The following is a 13,007-nucleotide window of genomic DNA, read 5'->3' as shown; positions in this document are numbered from 1 at the left end:
GAGTCTGCAGGGGATGTCATCCATAAAATTTACTTGCTGTGGCCTAAACTCGCCACTGTTGTGTATGAAGCAAGTCAAATTGATTTTAAAAAAAGCCAGTGTTGCCATTTCCAGTATATAGTCAGTGGGCTATCTCCAAAGCAGTGCTGGTCAGCTGCTTTGAAGAAACAGAATTGCTGTGAATTTTAGCCCTCTGCTTGACAGTACATTTTCTCAATCTTGTAGAAACATTTCTGTATGAAACAGAACAGGTTTTTCAAACATGTCAGAGATAGAAGTAAAATAGGTAGAGGGAGGGTAAGACAATTCGGGTGTACTGTAAAAAATAAGGTATTGTATTACTCGTATTGGTTAAATATGATCTATGCATTGAAGATCTTGTGCCTGGCTAAACTTAAACACTGTTGAATGTACATCAGAAATAATAAAAGAAAATTTATTGATTGTGACTGCCTATCATCATCATTTGCCTATATGTGAAACTAAATTTGTTTGTTTTAGTGGTCATGATACCTAATCTCCAAGCAGATCCCTATCGGTGACAAAAGACAGTATCCATTAGCCATAGGAGTTTAGCTCGCCACCTTCTCTGGCTAAAGGATACGGCCTGGCCAATTTGATACTGTATTTTTGCCACCGATAGGGATCTGCTTGGAGATTACATGATACCTGGGTGCATTGGGTTACGGTTTGGCGGACGATGTAGCAAGAGATATTTTTTGGGGAAACACTGAATGTTTAGACAAAAGCAGAAAATTTCTGTAGCCCATCCGAATTCGTCCTGACTACTGGCAGCTGCTGTATTTAAACAGAATTTTTCTCTCATTTCGTTCGAGAATCCTATGTTATTGTTTGTACACAACCTTAACGTCATAATGAGCCGTGTTTTCTTCTCAGATAAGGGTTATCCGAAGTTGTAAAATATATCAGCCATGAAATAACCTCCTAAACATTCACAGTACACCCCTAACAATGCTTTATCACGTCTGTTCTGGAACAATGAAAAGCGCGAAGCCCTGACGACCACAATCGAACACCTTGGGAACGCCCACAGACCACTGCAACCTCCGAGACGAACGGACGTGCGCGCCGCTTCTCTGCCAAACAGTTGCTTCCCGATTTGACCAGCGCTCGCGTTAGAGCCACACACTCCGGGAAAGTGTTCATTAATCTTGCCTGCACTCTGAGCTGAAATAATGGCGCCGTAAACACCGAGGCTAAAAAGTTAGGAGCAGCTGAATAGTTGCCCATCATCAGAGAACATCTAGAGGATTCACCTGACTACTTCCTGCAGCTACACTGATTTCCGCTAGAGGGCGTTCCCGCGTTACACCCCAAAGTCCGCTGAGAAATCTGAGCTCCACCTTCCATTTCTACACTGCAGTCGCACCGAGCAAGATGGGTTAGACTCAAGTTACGACTCCGCCGGTCCTGAGTGCCTTCAGGGGCACTTGGGGGCCAAAGACTCTGATCAGAGAACTGTTGTTTTGTTAATCACAAACTTTATAATTTTTGTATGGACAAACAGTTATATTTTTCGTTCTGACAAAGTCGACAGTGTTCAAGCATCAAACATCCAATATCATTGAAGGTAAGTTAAAGTTGATTATGTTTTGAAGTTTTTGGAAGTGGAAGGGTGGAGTTTTAAGGGTAGAATTCGTGACTTGGGGCCGTGTGTAGTACACTTGTTACCGGAACAAGGTCCAGTGGGCGGTTGTGGTGTTTTGTTCAATGATTCTGGTCTAGAAACAACTGGATTGACAGGACGTGTTGACAGCCCCCCTCCCCACACACATTCGTGCAGCGACAAACGATGGCTATTTTAGAACTCGTAGAAACGTAACGTATGTCCAACTTTATTTAAGTGGGAAGCACGCATGTGAAAGCCTGTAAAAATATTATTTCTTGAAGTTTATTTGTTGATACAGCCCCATAACTCGTACTGTCTGGGTTGACCTGGGTTAATGCTATAAACAATGCAGGGCTCAAAATACTGGGTGCATGTGCACCTAAGTGCACCCAAAATTGGAGCTGTGCACCCAATTTTGTTGCACCCAAATGTTTTTGTAGGTATTTTTGTACATATTAAATGTATAGTAGTAAACAAGATATTCTTGACATCTAAATGTCAGAAAAATAATAAAATCATTGTTATAGTATTTTAAAGTTAGCCCTCATTTCAAATTTAAGCTAGAAGTGGACCTGTAACATCTGTAATTAGGTTTTGTATTATATGGTGCACTCAAAAAAATTTTTGTGCACCTAAATTTTTTAGTTGGGTGCATCAGTAAACCTATTCCCAAAAATGAATTTCGAGCCCTGCAATTGATGTTTCTTATAACTTGAGATATGGGATGAAATGAACAATCTTCTTGTGTACAAAAGTGAACTTCAATTGTTCTGGTGGAATTAACATTATGTGAATTGGTTGGGTTACTTCTTTCAGTTTCACTTTGAAGATCTTTCAACTCATGATAAGTGTTCTCTGTGTTAAAAAAATTATAAGAATCAGTTCTTTGCCTGCATCCTGTATATTATAACTATATTGCTAGCCAGTCTCCAAAAATTAGACAGGATTTAATATACTATATAGTACAAGGAATTAATGACAATTTTCACCAAAAGCAGTTACTCAAGCAACTGGATATGATTTTGAAAACGTCAGACGTTTCTTTGCATATCAATCAATAGGTTGTGCTTATAAACCTGCTTTTCCCCTCTGGTCTCTCAGTCACTGACAAAAGCTAGACGTGGATACTAGCTGAAACATCTGACGTTTCAAAATCATATCCAGTTGCTTGAGTAACTGCTTTTTGGCATATCGTATTACCTGGATGTCTAACCTTCATCGACAATTTTTTTTTCCTTTTCATATTTCAGTAGTTAAAGAACAAAAATCAACATGAGCAACTCTAAGTCTAAGAAGGAAAGCTATGCTCTGCGCCAGCAGAAATACAGTAACGCTATCATCCGTGGCCGTCGACACGTCCCCACCCCTGAAGCCGTCCCACCGTCCTCTCTCCTGGACGCCCCCCCACTGTCTCCTGTACCACTGCCTTCACCCCCCAGGGAGTGTATACCTGAGTGGGACGACCCGCCAAGACTGGTCACCAACCTAAACAGGAAACAACCAGCTCCTCAGGGTGGATTCACGGCAGCTAACAGGTAATTATCAAGTTTCATGTAGTACACTGTCCTGGTTAATAGGTAAGGTGTCAAGTTTTGTGTACACCTGTCCTTGTTAATAGGTAAGGTGTCAAGTTTCATGTACAGTTGTCCTGGTTAATAGGTAAGGTGTCAAGTTTTGTGTACACCTGTCCTGGTTAATAGGTAAGGTGTCAAGTTTAATGTACACCTGTCCTGGTTAATAGGTAAGGTGTCAAGTTTAATGTACACCTGTCCTGGTTAATAGGTAAGGTGTCAAGTTTTGTGTACACCTGTACTGGTTAATAGGTAAGGTGTCAAGTTTTGTGTACACCTGTCCTGGTTAATAGGTAAGGTGTCAAGTTTCATGTACACCTGTCCTGGTTAATAGGTAAGGTGTCAAGTTTCATGTACACCTGTCCTGGTTAATAGGTAAGGTGTCAAGTTTCATGTACAGTTGTCCTGGGTAAGGGTTTCTTTGATCAGTATCTGTTAATTAATGATGATGATGATGTATCTGTTCAAGATAAGTCTTTTAGTAATAAGTCCTTGTTCTTCTTTGCACAGGTATGCCAGGACTCCCACACACCCGGATGAAAATGCTAAGGTGTTTGAAGAGTATGCAGAAAGGATGAATGATATCCAACAGAAGCAGAACAACATGGGAGAGGGCAAGCGACCGAGGAAACCCTCCAGACGTCCGCAGACCCCAGCTCTTGTCTCCATGATGATGGGCTCTATGAATGATGAGAACATGACAGAGATGGATTGCTACATGGCAACGATGGATTCCAAGAAGAAGGTACGCGAGCCCATGGGAGCTGACAAAACACGGGCCAGAACAGCCTGCAAACACGCCGCGAAAGCTCCCACATTGAAGTCTGTGGAAGAGCAACAGGTATTCTCACTCGGACGTTATGAGGAGAGAGTCCCAACTGCAGCAGAGTACAATGACAGGATGGGACAAATCATAGAGGAGTTGAGATCTCCCGAGCCTGCTGGAGCTTTCACCCCCACGATGGACAAGCAGGCAGACTGCGGAATAGCTGTGGTGGAGCAGGTGATGGAAGCAGACACAAACCATGAGGGTAAGAAGAAGAAAAAGAAGAACAAGAAGAAGAGGAAAACTCGTGTGGAGACACCACCCGACTACACGGCAAATGTCGGGCTCGGCAACGTGAGCATGACGTCTCTTGAAGCGTGTGACCTTGACTGGCAGGATGAAGGTCGAGTACAGAGCTGTTACAAGACGTCCCCACAGTCTGGACACCTGAGCAGGGAGGCTGACACACCCACCATCCAGGACACGACAAAGGACTGGATGTACTTCATCAGGAAAGCTGGGCTTGAGGAGATGATGGAGTCAGACCCTACCAGGGACGAGGACAGGAGGACACCGGTCCAGGGCAAAACCACCAAGAACAAGCACAAGGCAAGAAAGGAGAGGCTTGTCTTACCCAGCCTGACTTCAGATCCAGGACTGATGCTGCAGGGAACCAAACTTCACACACCTGGTGAGTTTTGTAATGTAGGAACCAAACTTCACACACCTGGTGAGTTTTGTAATGTAGGAACCAAACTTCAAACACCCCAAATATATCATGCAGTTACCTGATCTAGTATTGTGCATTGCACAATGACTTAATCTTCCATTTGTCCTGTTATATCTAGGTGTAAGCCTCCCCTCCATAGGAGATGGTGTTCTGTCCACTGCTACCAGACCCAACATCCCTGATGAGGACATGGGAACACAGTTGCCACCGGTGAGTTTGAATTTGCACTGTGAGTTCTGCACATGAACTGTGTACTGTGTAAGGGCCTGGTAAGTATGAGATGATTTTCCTGTTGCATGACTGAGGGAGTATTAGTTAGTGTAACATCCTTCCCAGAGACAGAATGGCTGACTGAAGGAAACTGTAGCAGCTCCTTCTATGTCCTGTAGCTGTACAAGATCTGTAACTCCTCTCCCCTTCAAAATGAAGTCCACAGGTGCAGATGGACTTTCTTCGGACACATTCTCCGCATGTCACCTGACTCACCTGCACAAAAGGCTCTTTAACATCGCCTTTAGCAGAAAGCTCGCGCCAAGAAAAGGCGGGCCCCGAGGAGGTCTTCTGGACTGTCTGTTAGAAGACATCAAGTTGTACTTCCAGGAGAACATCAAAACCGAGGCCTACGTTCTTAAGTGGCTACGAGACCAGGCAAGGCAGAAGGAAAAGTGGAATGGACTGTATAAGAACATTAAGGACTCATACTGATTTGTTGTGCCGATCCGGCTTTACCTTTGGGCAATTAGCCGCAGATTGGTACCCGAGAACAGTTATTTATTATGATTATTATTATGTCCTCTAACTGTTTCTTCTCTCCATGATCCACACCAGCTGCAGTTTGGCACCAAGCAAGTCGGGAAGACGACATCAGAAACTGTGACCTTCAAACAGCCCAGCGACAAGTCCAAAGTCCGCAGCACCAAGCGGCGCCAGAAGACCGACCGTGCCTCGCTGAAGGACAAAAAGTCCCAGAAACGGCGCCATAACAGCCCTGACCTCTCATCACCTGACTTGTAAGTTTGGTGGAACGGTGGATGCCTTATCATCATGCACAGAATACTTATTGGCAATGATTCATGTGTGTATCTAACTATGTGTAAAACTGTGTTGCCTTGATCAATCTCTGTTGTTAAATGTACAGTACCTAAAACTTTGTGTAGATATAATCATTTTGAACAACAGCACCTGAAACTGTGCGTATGCATAATCATTTCCAACAACAGCACCTGAAACTGTGCAAAATGATTTTTAACAACAGCACCTGAAATTGTGTGCATAATTATTTTCAACAACAGCACCTAAAACTATGCAAAATCGTTTTCAACAACAGCACCAGAAACTGTGTGCATAATTATTTTCAACAACAGCACCAGAAACTGTGAATATATTAATCATTTCCAACAACAGCACCTGAAACTGTGTGCATAATTATTTTTAACAACAGCACCTGAAATTGTGTGCATAATCATTTTCAACAACAGTACCTGAAACTGTGAATATATTAATCATTTCCAACAACAGCACCTAAAACTGTGCAAAATCATTTTTAACAACAGCACCTAAAACTGTGCAAAATCATTTTTAACAACAGCACCTGAAACTGTGTGCATAATAATTTTCAACAACAGCACCAGAAACTGTGAATATATTAATCATTTTCAACAACAGCACCAAAAACTGTGAATATATTAATCATTTTCAACAACAGCACCTGAAACTGTGAATATATTAATCATTTTCAACAACAGCACCAGAAACTGTGAATATATTAATCATTTTCAACAACAGCACCAGAAACTGTGAATATATTAATCATTTTCAACAATAGCACCTAAACCTGTGTGTAAATATATTATTACCGTAATCATTTTTAACAACAGCACCTGAAACTGTGAATATATAATTATTTTCAATAACATCACATTTAAATGAGTGCATGATATACATAATAGTCCCAAATGTGTGTGCAATGTTTTTTTTTGTGTACTGACAAGATTTGAAAGATTTGTATAATGACATGTAGTTTTGTATACCGACATCTACTTTTGAATACTGACATAGTTATGTTTTGCATACATTGTAATGACCGAGTTACTTTTATTGGATGATACAACATCAGATTTGATGTTTATGCCAGGGAGTAAAAAATTATACATGATTTCCTGCACTGCTTTGTACAGCCCAAAATATGCTTGCAGAATCATTGTTATAGTTTGTTGGAAACCATCCATGTGATTCGACAACACTGCTACAGAATCTACAGGTCTTCCACACACCCCTACAGTAGTGTAACGGTCAGTGGACAAGTCTTCAGACTTGTACAGGAACTGGACACTTCCCCCTCCACAGGTCCTACTGCAGACCACCTCTCGTGTACGTTCCTCCACACTCCAGTCCTACTCAGGGTTACATGGCACAGTCTGTCATAGATGGCTCACATGAGATGATCCCACTCCAACTACACCAGACCACACAGTACAGTTCCACTGCAGCTGGGGTGGGGGAGGGGACGTCAGGACCAACTCCAGAGATAGGAGGCACTTGTGTCTTTCAGACTGTTCAGCTTGCTCACACTGCCCCATCTGTCTGGCATGTCTCTGTGAGGTTCAGTGAGAGATTGATGGCTGCCCTGCACCTGACCTGCCAGTCGGGATGTCGGGCCCCATCCTTACTGGACAACACAAACCATGTCAGATTGTTAGCGGTGATGGGGGGTTGGACTAGTCCGTCAGGAACTTGTGCCTCCTATCTCTGGAGTTGGTTCTGACGTCCCCTCCCCCACCCCAGCTGCAGTGGAACTGTACTGTGTGGTCTGGTGTAGTTGGAGTGGGATCATCTCATGTGAGCCATCTATGACAGACTGTGTCATGTAACCCTGAGTAGGACTGGAGTGTGGAGGAACGTACACATGAGGTGGTCTCCAGTAGGACCTGTGGAGGGGGAGTGTCCAGTTCCTGTACAAGTCTGAAGACTTGTCCACTGACCGTTACACTACTGTAGGGGTGTGTGGAAGACCTGTAGATTCTGTTGCAGTGTTGTAGAATCACATGGATTGTTTCCAACAACCTATAACAATGGTTAATAATCATGTAACATTCTTTCTACATGTAGACTCTGTTCCTGTGGTATCTACAGTAATCTTTATACACCTACGTGGACATGTGACAATTGTGTATTTTACATGAAGAGGCCTTTAGTAGCTAGCATTATTTATGAAAATCTTGATTTTATGTGGACTGTATATGTAATTTTAATGTTCTTGATTTCAAACACTGTCTGAACATCACGGGTTTTCAATTCAAATTTAACTTGTGATGAGTGATATAACAAACAATGCAGTATGACTTTAACATAATAAGCTGTAACATTACAATTTATCATTTTAAAAATATTTACAACTGTGTATTAGTGTTCATCACAGATTTACCTGTATCATAAGACTCCAGCATGATTGACTGTACAGCTATATGTCTTACCACCATGTTAAGCCGTGTAACAGTATCCATCTTTTTGTGTGTTCTGAAAGTTGTCATTTGTAACAATGTAGCAGAAAATATAGGTGTAGTCTCCACAGTACGGTATGAAGTTGTGTACATTAATAGCTATGTTACACATTGTATGTACCACACTTGGTAACACATGTAAACAATGTCTTACCATCAACTTAAGCCATGTAATGTACAACATTGTATATTTTTCAGGCTTCAGAAATTTTTCATTTGTTACAATATACAGTGTAGAAGAGAATGTTTGTGCAGACCCCACTGTGTGATATGAAGTAATGTTCAGCAGTACTCCATACTTCATGTGTTACAAACCATCTATACCACTTGACATGTCTGTTCATGTTTTACATTGCTAATAAATGCAGCATGTGGGATATATTCTGGCTCAGTCTCTGTTGTAGGTTCCTCTCATCATTGGTAGTGAATAACGCCTCAACATCAATTGTGCATCCACCAACAAAACTACATGGTGCCCCTGTCCCTGGTACTGAATGATACATCAACAAGACTGGTGTCCCTGTCCCTGGTACTGAATCATTGATGAACAAGACTGGTGGCCCTGTCCCTGGTACTGAATAACACATCAACAAGACTGGTGGCCCTTTTTTCTGGTACTAAATAACACATCAACAAGACTGGTGCCCCTGTTCCTGGTACTGACTAACACATCAACAAGACTGGTGTCCCTGTCCCTGGTACTAAATAACACATCAACAAGACTGGTGTCCCTGTCCCTGGTACTGAACAACACATCAACAAGACTGGTGCCCCTGTCCCTGGTGCTGAATGACACATCAACAAGACTGGTGGCCCTGCCCCTGGTACTGAAAAACACACCAACAAGACGGGTGATCCTGTCCCTGGTACTGAATAACACATTAACAAGACTGGTGGCCCTGTCCCTGGTGCTGAATGACACATCAACAAGACTGGTGGTCCTGTCCCTGGTACTAAAAAACACATCAACAAGACTGGTGTTCCTGTACCTGGTACTGAATAACACATCAACAAGACTGGTGTCCCTGTCCCTGGAACTAAAAAACACATCAACAAGACTGGTGGTCCTGTCCCTAGTACTAAATAACACATCAACAAGACTGGTGTCCCTGGAACTAAAAAACACATCAACAAGACTGGTGTTCCTGTCCCTGGTACTGAATAACACATCAACAAGACTGGTGGCCCTGGTACCAAATAACACATCAACAAGACTGGTGGCCCTGGTACCAAATAACACATCAACAAGACTGGTGTTCCTGTCACTGGTACTGAATAACACATGAACAAGACTGGTACCCCTTTCCCTAATACTGAATAACAAATTGACAAGACTGGTGGCCATGTCCCTGGTACTGAATAACACATCAACAAGACTGGTGGTCCTGTCCCTAGTACCAAATGACACATCAACAAGACTGGTGGCCCTGTCCCTAGGACTGAATAACACGTCAACAAAACTGGTGTCCCTGTCCCTGGTACTGAATCACAGATCAATAAGACTGGTGGCCCTGTCCCTGGTACTGAATAACACATCAACAAGACTGGTGTCCCTGTCTCTGGTACTGAATAACACATCAACAAGACTGGTGGCCCTGTCTCTGGTACAGAATAACACATCAACAAGACTGGTGGCCCTGTCCCCGGTACTGAATCACACATCAACAAGACTGCTGTCCCTGGTACTGAAAAACACATCAGCAAGTCTTGTGGCCCTGTCCCTGGTACTGAATCACACATCAACAAGACTGGTGTCCCTGGTACTGGATAACACATCAACAAGACTTCTGTTCCTGGTACTGAATCACACATCAACAAGACTGGTGTCCCTGTCCCTGGTGCTAAAAAAACACATCAACAAGACTGGTGGCCCTGTCCTTGGTGCTGAATTACACATTACCAAGACTGGTGTCCCTGTCCCTGGTACTGAATAACACATCAACAAGACTGGTGTCCCTGTCCCTGGTGCTAAAAAACACATCAACAAGACTGGTGGCCCTGTCCCTGGTGCTAAAAAAACACATCAACAATACTGGTGGCCCTGTCTTTGGTGCTGAATGACACATTACCAAGACTGGTGTCCCTGTCCCTGGTACTGAATGACAATTCAACAAGACTGGTGACCCTGTCCCTGGTACTGAATCACACATCAACAAGACTGGTGTCCCTGTCCCTGGTGCTAAATAACACATCAATAAGACTGGTGTCCCTGTCCCTGGTACTGAATCACACATCAACAAGACTGGTGTCCCTGTCCCTGGTGCTAAATAACACATCAATAAGACTGGTGTCCCTGTCCCTGGTACTGAATAACACATTAACAAGACTGGTGTCCATGTCCCTGGTGCTAAAAACACATCAACAAGACTGGTGTCCCTGTTCCTGGTACTGAATAACACATTAACAAGACTGGTGTCCATGTCCCTGGTGCTAAAAACACATCAACAAGACTTGTGTCCCTGGTACTGGATAACACATCAACAAGACTTCTGTTCCTGGTACTGAATTACACATTAACAAGACTGGTGTCCATGTCCCTGGTGCTAAAAACACATCAACAAGACTGGTGGCCCTGTCCTTGGTGCTGATTGACACATTACCAAGACTGGTGCCCCTGTCCCTGGTACTGAATAACACATCAACAAGACTGGTGGCCCTGTCCCTGGTGCTAAAAAAAACACATCAACAAGACTGGTGGCCCTGTCCCTGGTGCTGAATGACACATTACCAAGACTGGTGCCCCTGTCCCTGGTACTGAATAACACATCAACAAGACTGGTGTCCCTGTCCCTGGTGCTAAAAAACACATCAACAAGACTGGTGTCCCTGTTCCTGAATAACACACCAACAAGACTGGTGTCCCTGTGCCTGGTGCTAAATAGCACATCAATAAGACTGATGGCACTGTCCCTGGTGCTGAATGACAATTCAACAAGACTGGTGGCCCTGTCCCTGGTACTGAATCACACATCAACAAGACTGGTGGCCCTGTCCCTGGTGCTGAATAACACATTAACAAGACTGGTGTCCCTGGTACTGAATAACACATCAACAAGCTAAGACTGGTGTCCCTGTCCCTGGTGCTGAATAACACATCAATAAGACTGGTGGCCCTGCCCCTGGTGCTGAATAACACATCAACAAGACTGGTGTCCCTGGTACTGACTAACACATCAACGAGACTGGTGCCCCTGACCCTGGTACTGAATAACACATCAACAAGACTGGTGGCCCTGACCCTAGTACTGAATAACACATAAATAAGACTGGTGTCCCTCTACCTGGTACTGAATAACACACCAACAAGACGGGTGATCCTGTCCCTGGTACTGAATAACACATTAACAAGACTGGTGGCCCTGTCCCCGGTACTGAATCACAGATCAACAAGACTGGTGCCCTGTCCCCGGTGCTCAATGACACATCAACAAGACTGGTGTCCCTGTCCCTGGTGCTGAAAGACACATTAACCAAACTCCTGGTCTTATCCCTGGTACTGTAGCAGTAACCCTAAATTAAGGTTAGCTAACCCTAAATTAGGGTTACAGCAACCCTAAATTAATAACATATTTGCATGTTCATGCCTATGGGGCTAAATGCATAAATCAGAGTGTGATGTTACATGTACATCATACTGAGTAATATTATACATAGGATACAAGGATAACAGAATAACAGAATGACGTAAAAATCTTAACAACTACTAGAGAATAAACTAATTCTTGAGGATTTCTCCTCTCTTTTTGAAGCAATTGGAGACAACGTTTTCTATTGTATGGTCATTACTGGTGGACATGAGATGACTGAATACATCTTTCTTTGTTCTACCTTTATACAGTTTGTCTAAGTGGATTGTTCTAAATAGTGTGTCTCGTTCAATATCAAACAATTTACAATCAAGTTACAAAATGTATTTCATCTTCTACGCTACCAGAGTTACAAACCTTACAGAGTCTATCCTCTACAGGACTCCGGTTATGTCTGCCGGTTTCTATGTGTAAATTATGGACACTAATTCGTAGTTTTGACATGCTTCGGCGATGCTCGGGATTTGGGATACTTAGGTATTTTTCTTTATCATATGTAACTTTGAATAGTTTGTATGTTCTTAATTTGTTACCTTGGTTGTTTCCTCGGCCGTTTGAGTTTAATTCAGAATAGAATTTCTGTATGAAAATATATTGTTGTCTTTTCTTAAAATCAAGTAAATAAGCAGACAAGTTCAGACTGTTGTTTGTAAATAGAAAGGCGTAACCGGACACCTCTAACATTCTTACATTAGACAGCCATCAGAGTACATGTTGTCGATCTAAGTCTTAATTAATAACCCTAATTTAGGGTTACTGTAATTTACTGTAAATAAGGGTTAATTAGCGTAACAGTAACCCCCGCCCGATGCAATTAGGCACTTGGTGTTTTACGCGATTAGAGTTTATCAGACCTCCAACTCGTTACCTCCTCCTAGCTAGGTGAGGCGGGCGGCGGAGAGCTCGTACAGCCCCGACGAGAGCCCGTCCAGACCACGATAGACCATACCAGGTTAGGCTTGGATCAGCTACAACCCGTGCGGGCTAATCTCCAAGCAGATCTTTGAAGGCAATATTAATTAATAACGTGATGGTTTCTGACTGGGCCCAAGATGTGACCGCACGGCCCTAGGGCCTAGTCAGACACGGTCACTATTTTCAACTCCAAAGATCTGCTTTGAGATTACTTGCGGCCCCTTTGGAAATGTGACCAAGATATAAGTATATCCTTTTTTATCTCAGCAATAAGACACGGCGTTGTATGCTAAAAAATCAAATGTGTA

The 13,007-nt window shown here is 43.0% G+C and overlaps 2 protein-coding genes across 2 annotated transcripts in view; one reads left to right on the top strand and one right to left on the bottom strand.

Moving 5' to 3' along the window:
• Positions 1-2,879: 2,879 nt before the first annotated feature.
• On the top strand, positions 2,880-6,609 carry LOC109465589. Its single transcript, XM_019762944.1, has 4 exons — positions 2,880-3,165; positions 3,712-4,658; positions 4,816-4,907; positions 5,526-6,609. The coding sequence occupies exons 1-4, from the start codon at positions 2,903-2,905 to the stop codon at positions 5,709-5,711; spliced, it is 1,488 nt and encodes a 495-aa protein (XP_019618503.1). The 5' UTR covers positions 2,880-2,902; the 3' UTR covers positions 5,712-6,609.
• An 805-nt stretch (positions 6,610-7,414) lies between these two features.
• The window catches only part of LOC109465580 (fibrillin-1-like), a 39,051-nt gene continuing 33,458 nt past the window's right edge, over positions 7,415-13,007 (bottom strand). Inside the window, exon 30 of the mRNA XM_019762936.1 lies at positions 7,415-7,506. Within this exon, the coding sequence (XP_019618495.1) occupies positions 7,415-7,506 (92 nt within the window). The remainder of the gene's footprint in view (positions 7,507-13,007) is intronic.

Source organism: Branchiostoma belcheri, unplaced genomic scaffold (genome assembly GCF_001625305.1).
Source record: "Branchiostoma belcheri isolate BF01 breed outbred unplaced genomic scaffold, Haploidv18h27 scaffold153, whole genome shotgun sequence".
In the NCBI taxonomy this organism is placed as follows: domain Eukaryota; kingdom Metazoa; phylum Chordata; class Leptocardii; order Amphioxiformes; family Branchiostomatidae; genus Branchiostoma; species Branchiostoma belcheri.
Note: the sequence above shows the minus strand (reverse complement) of the source record. Positions and strands in the feature narration are given on the sequence as shown.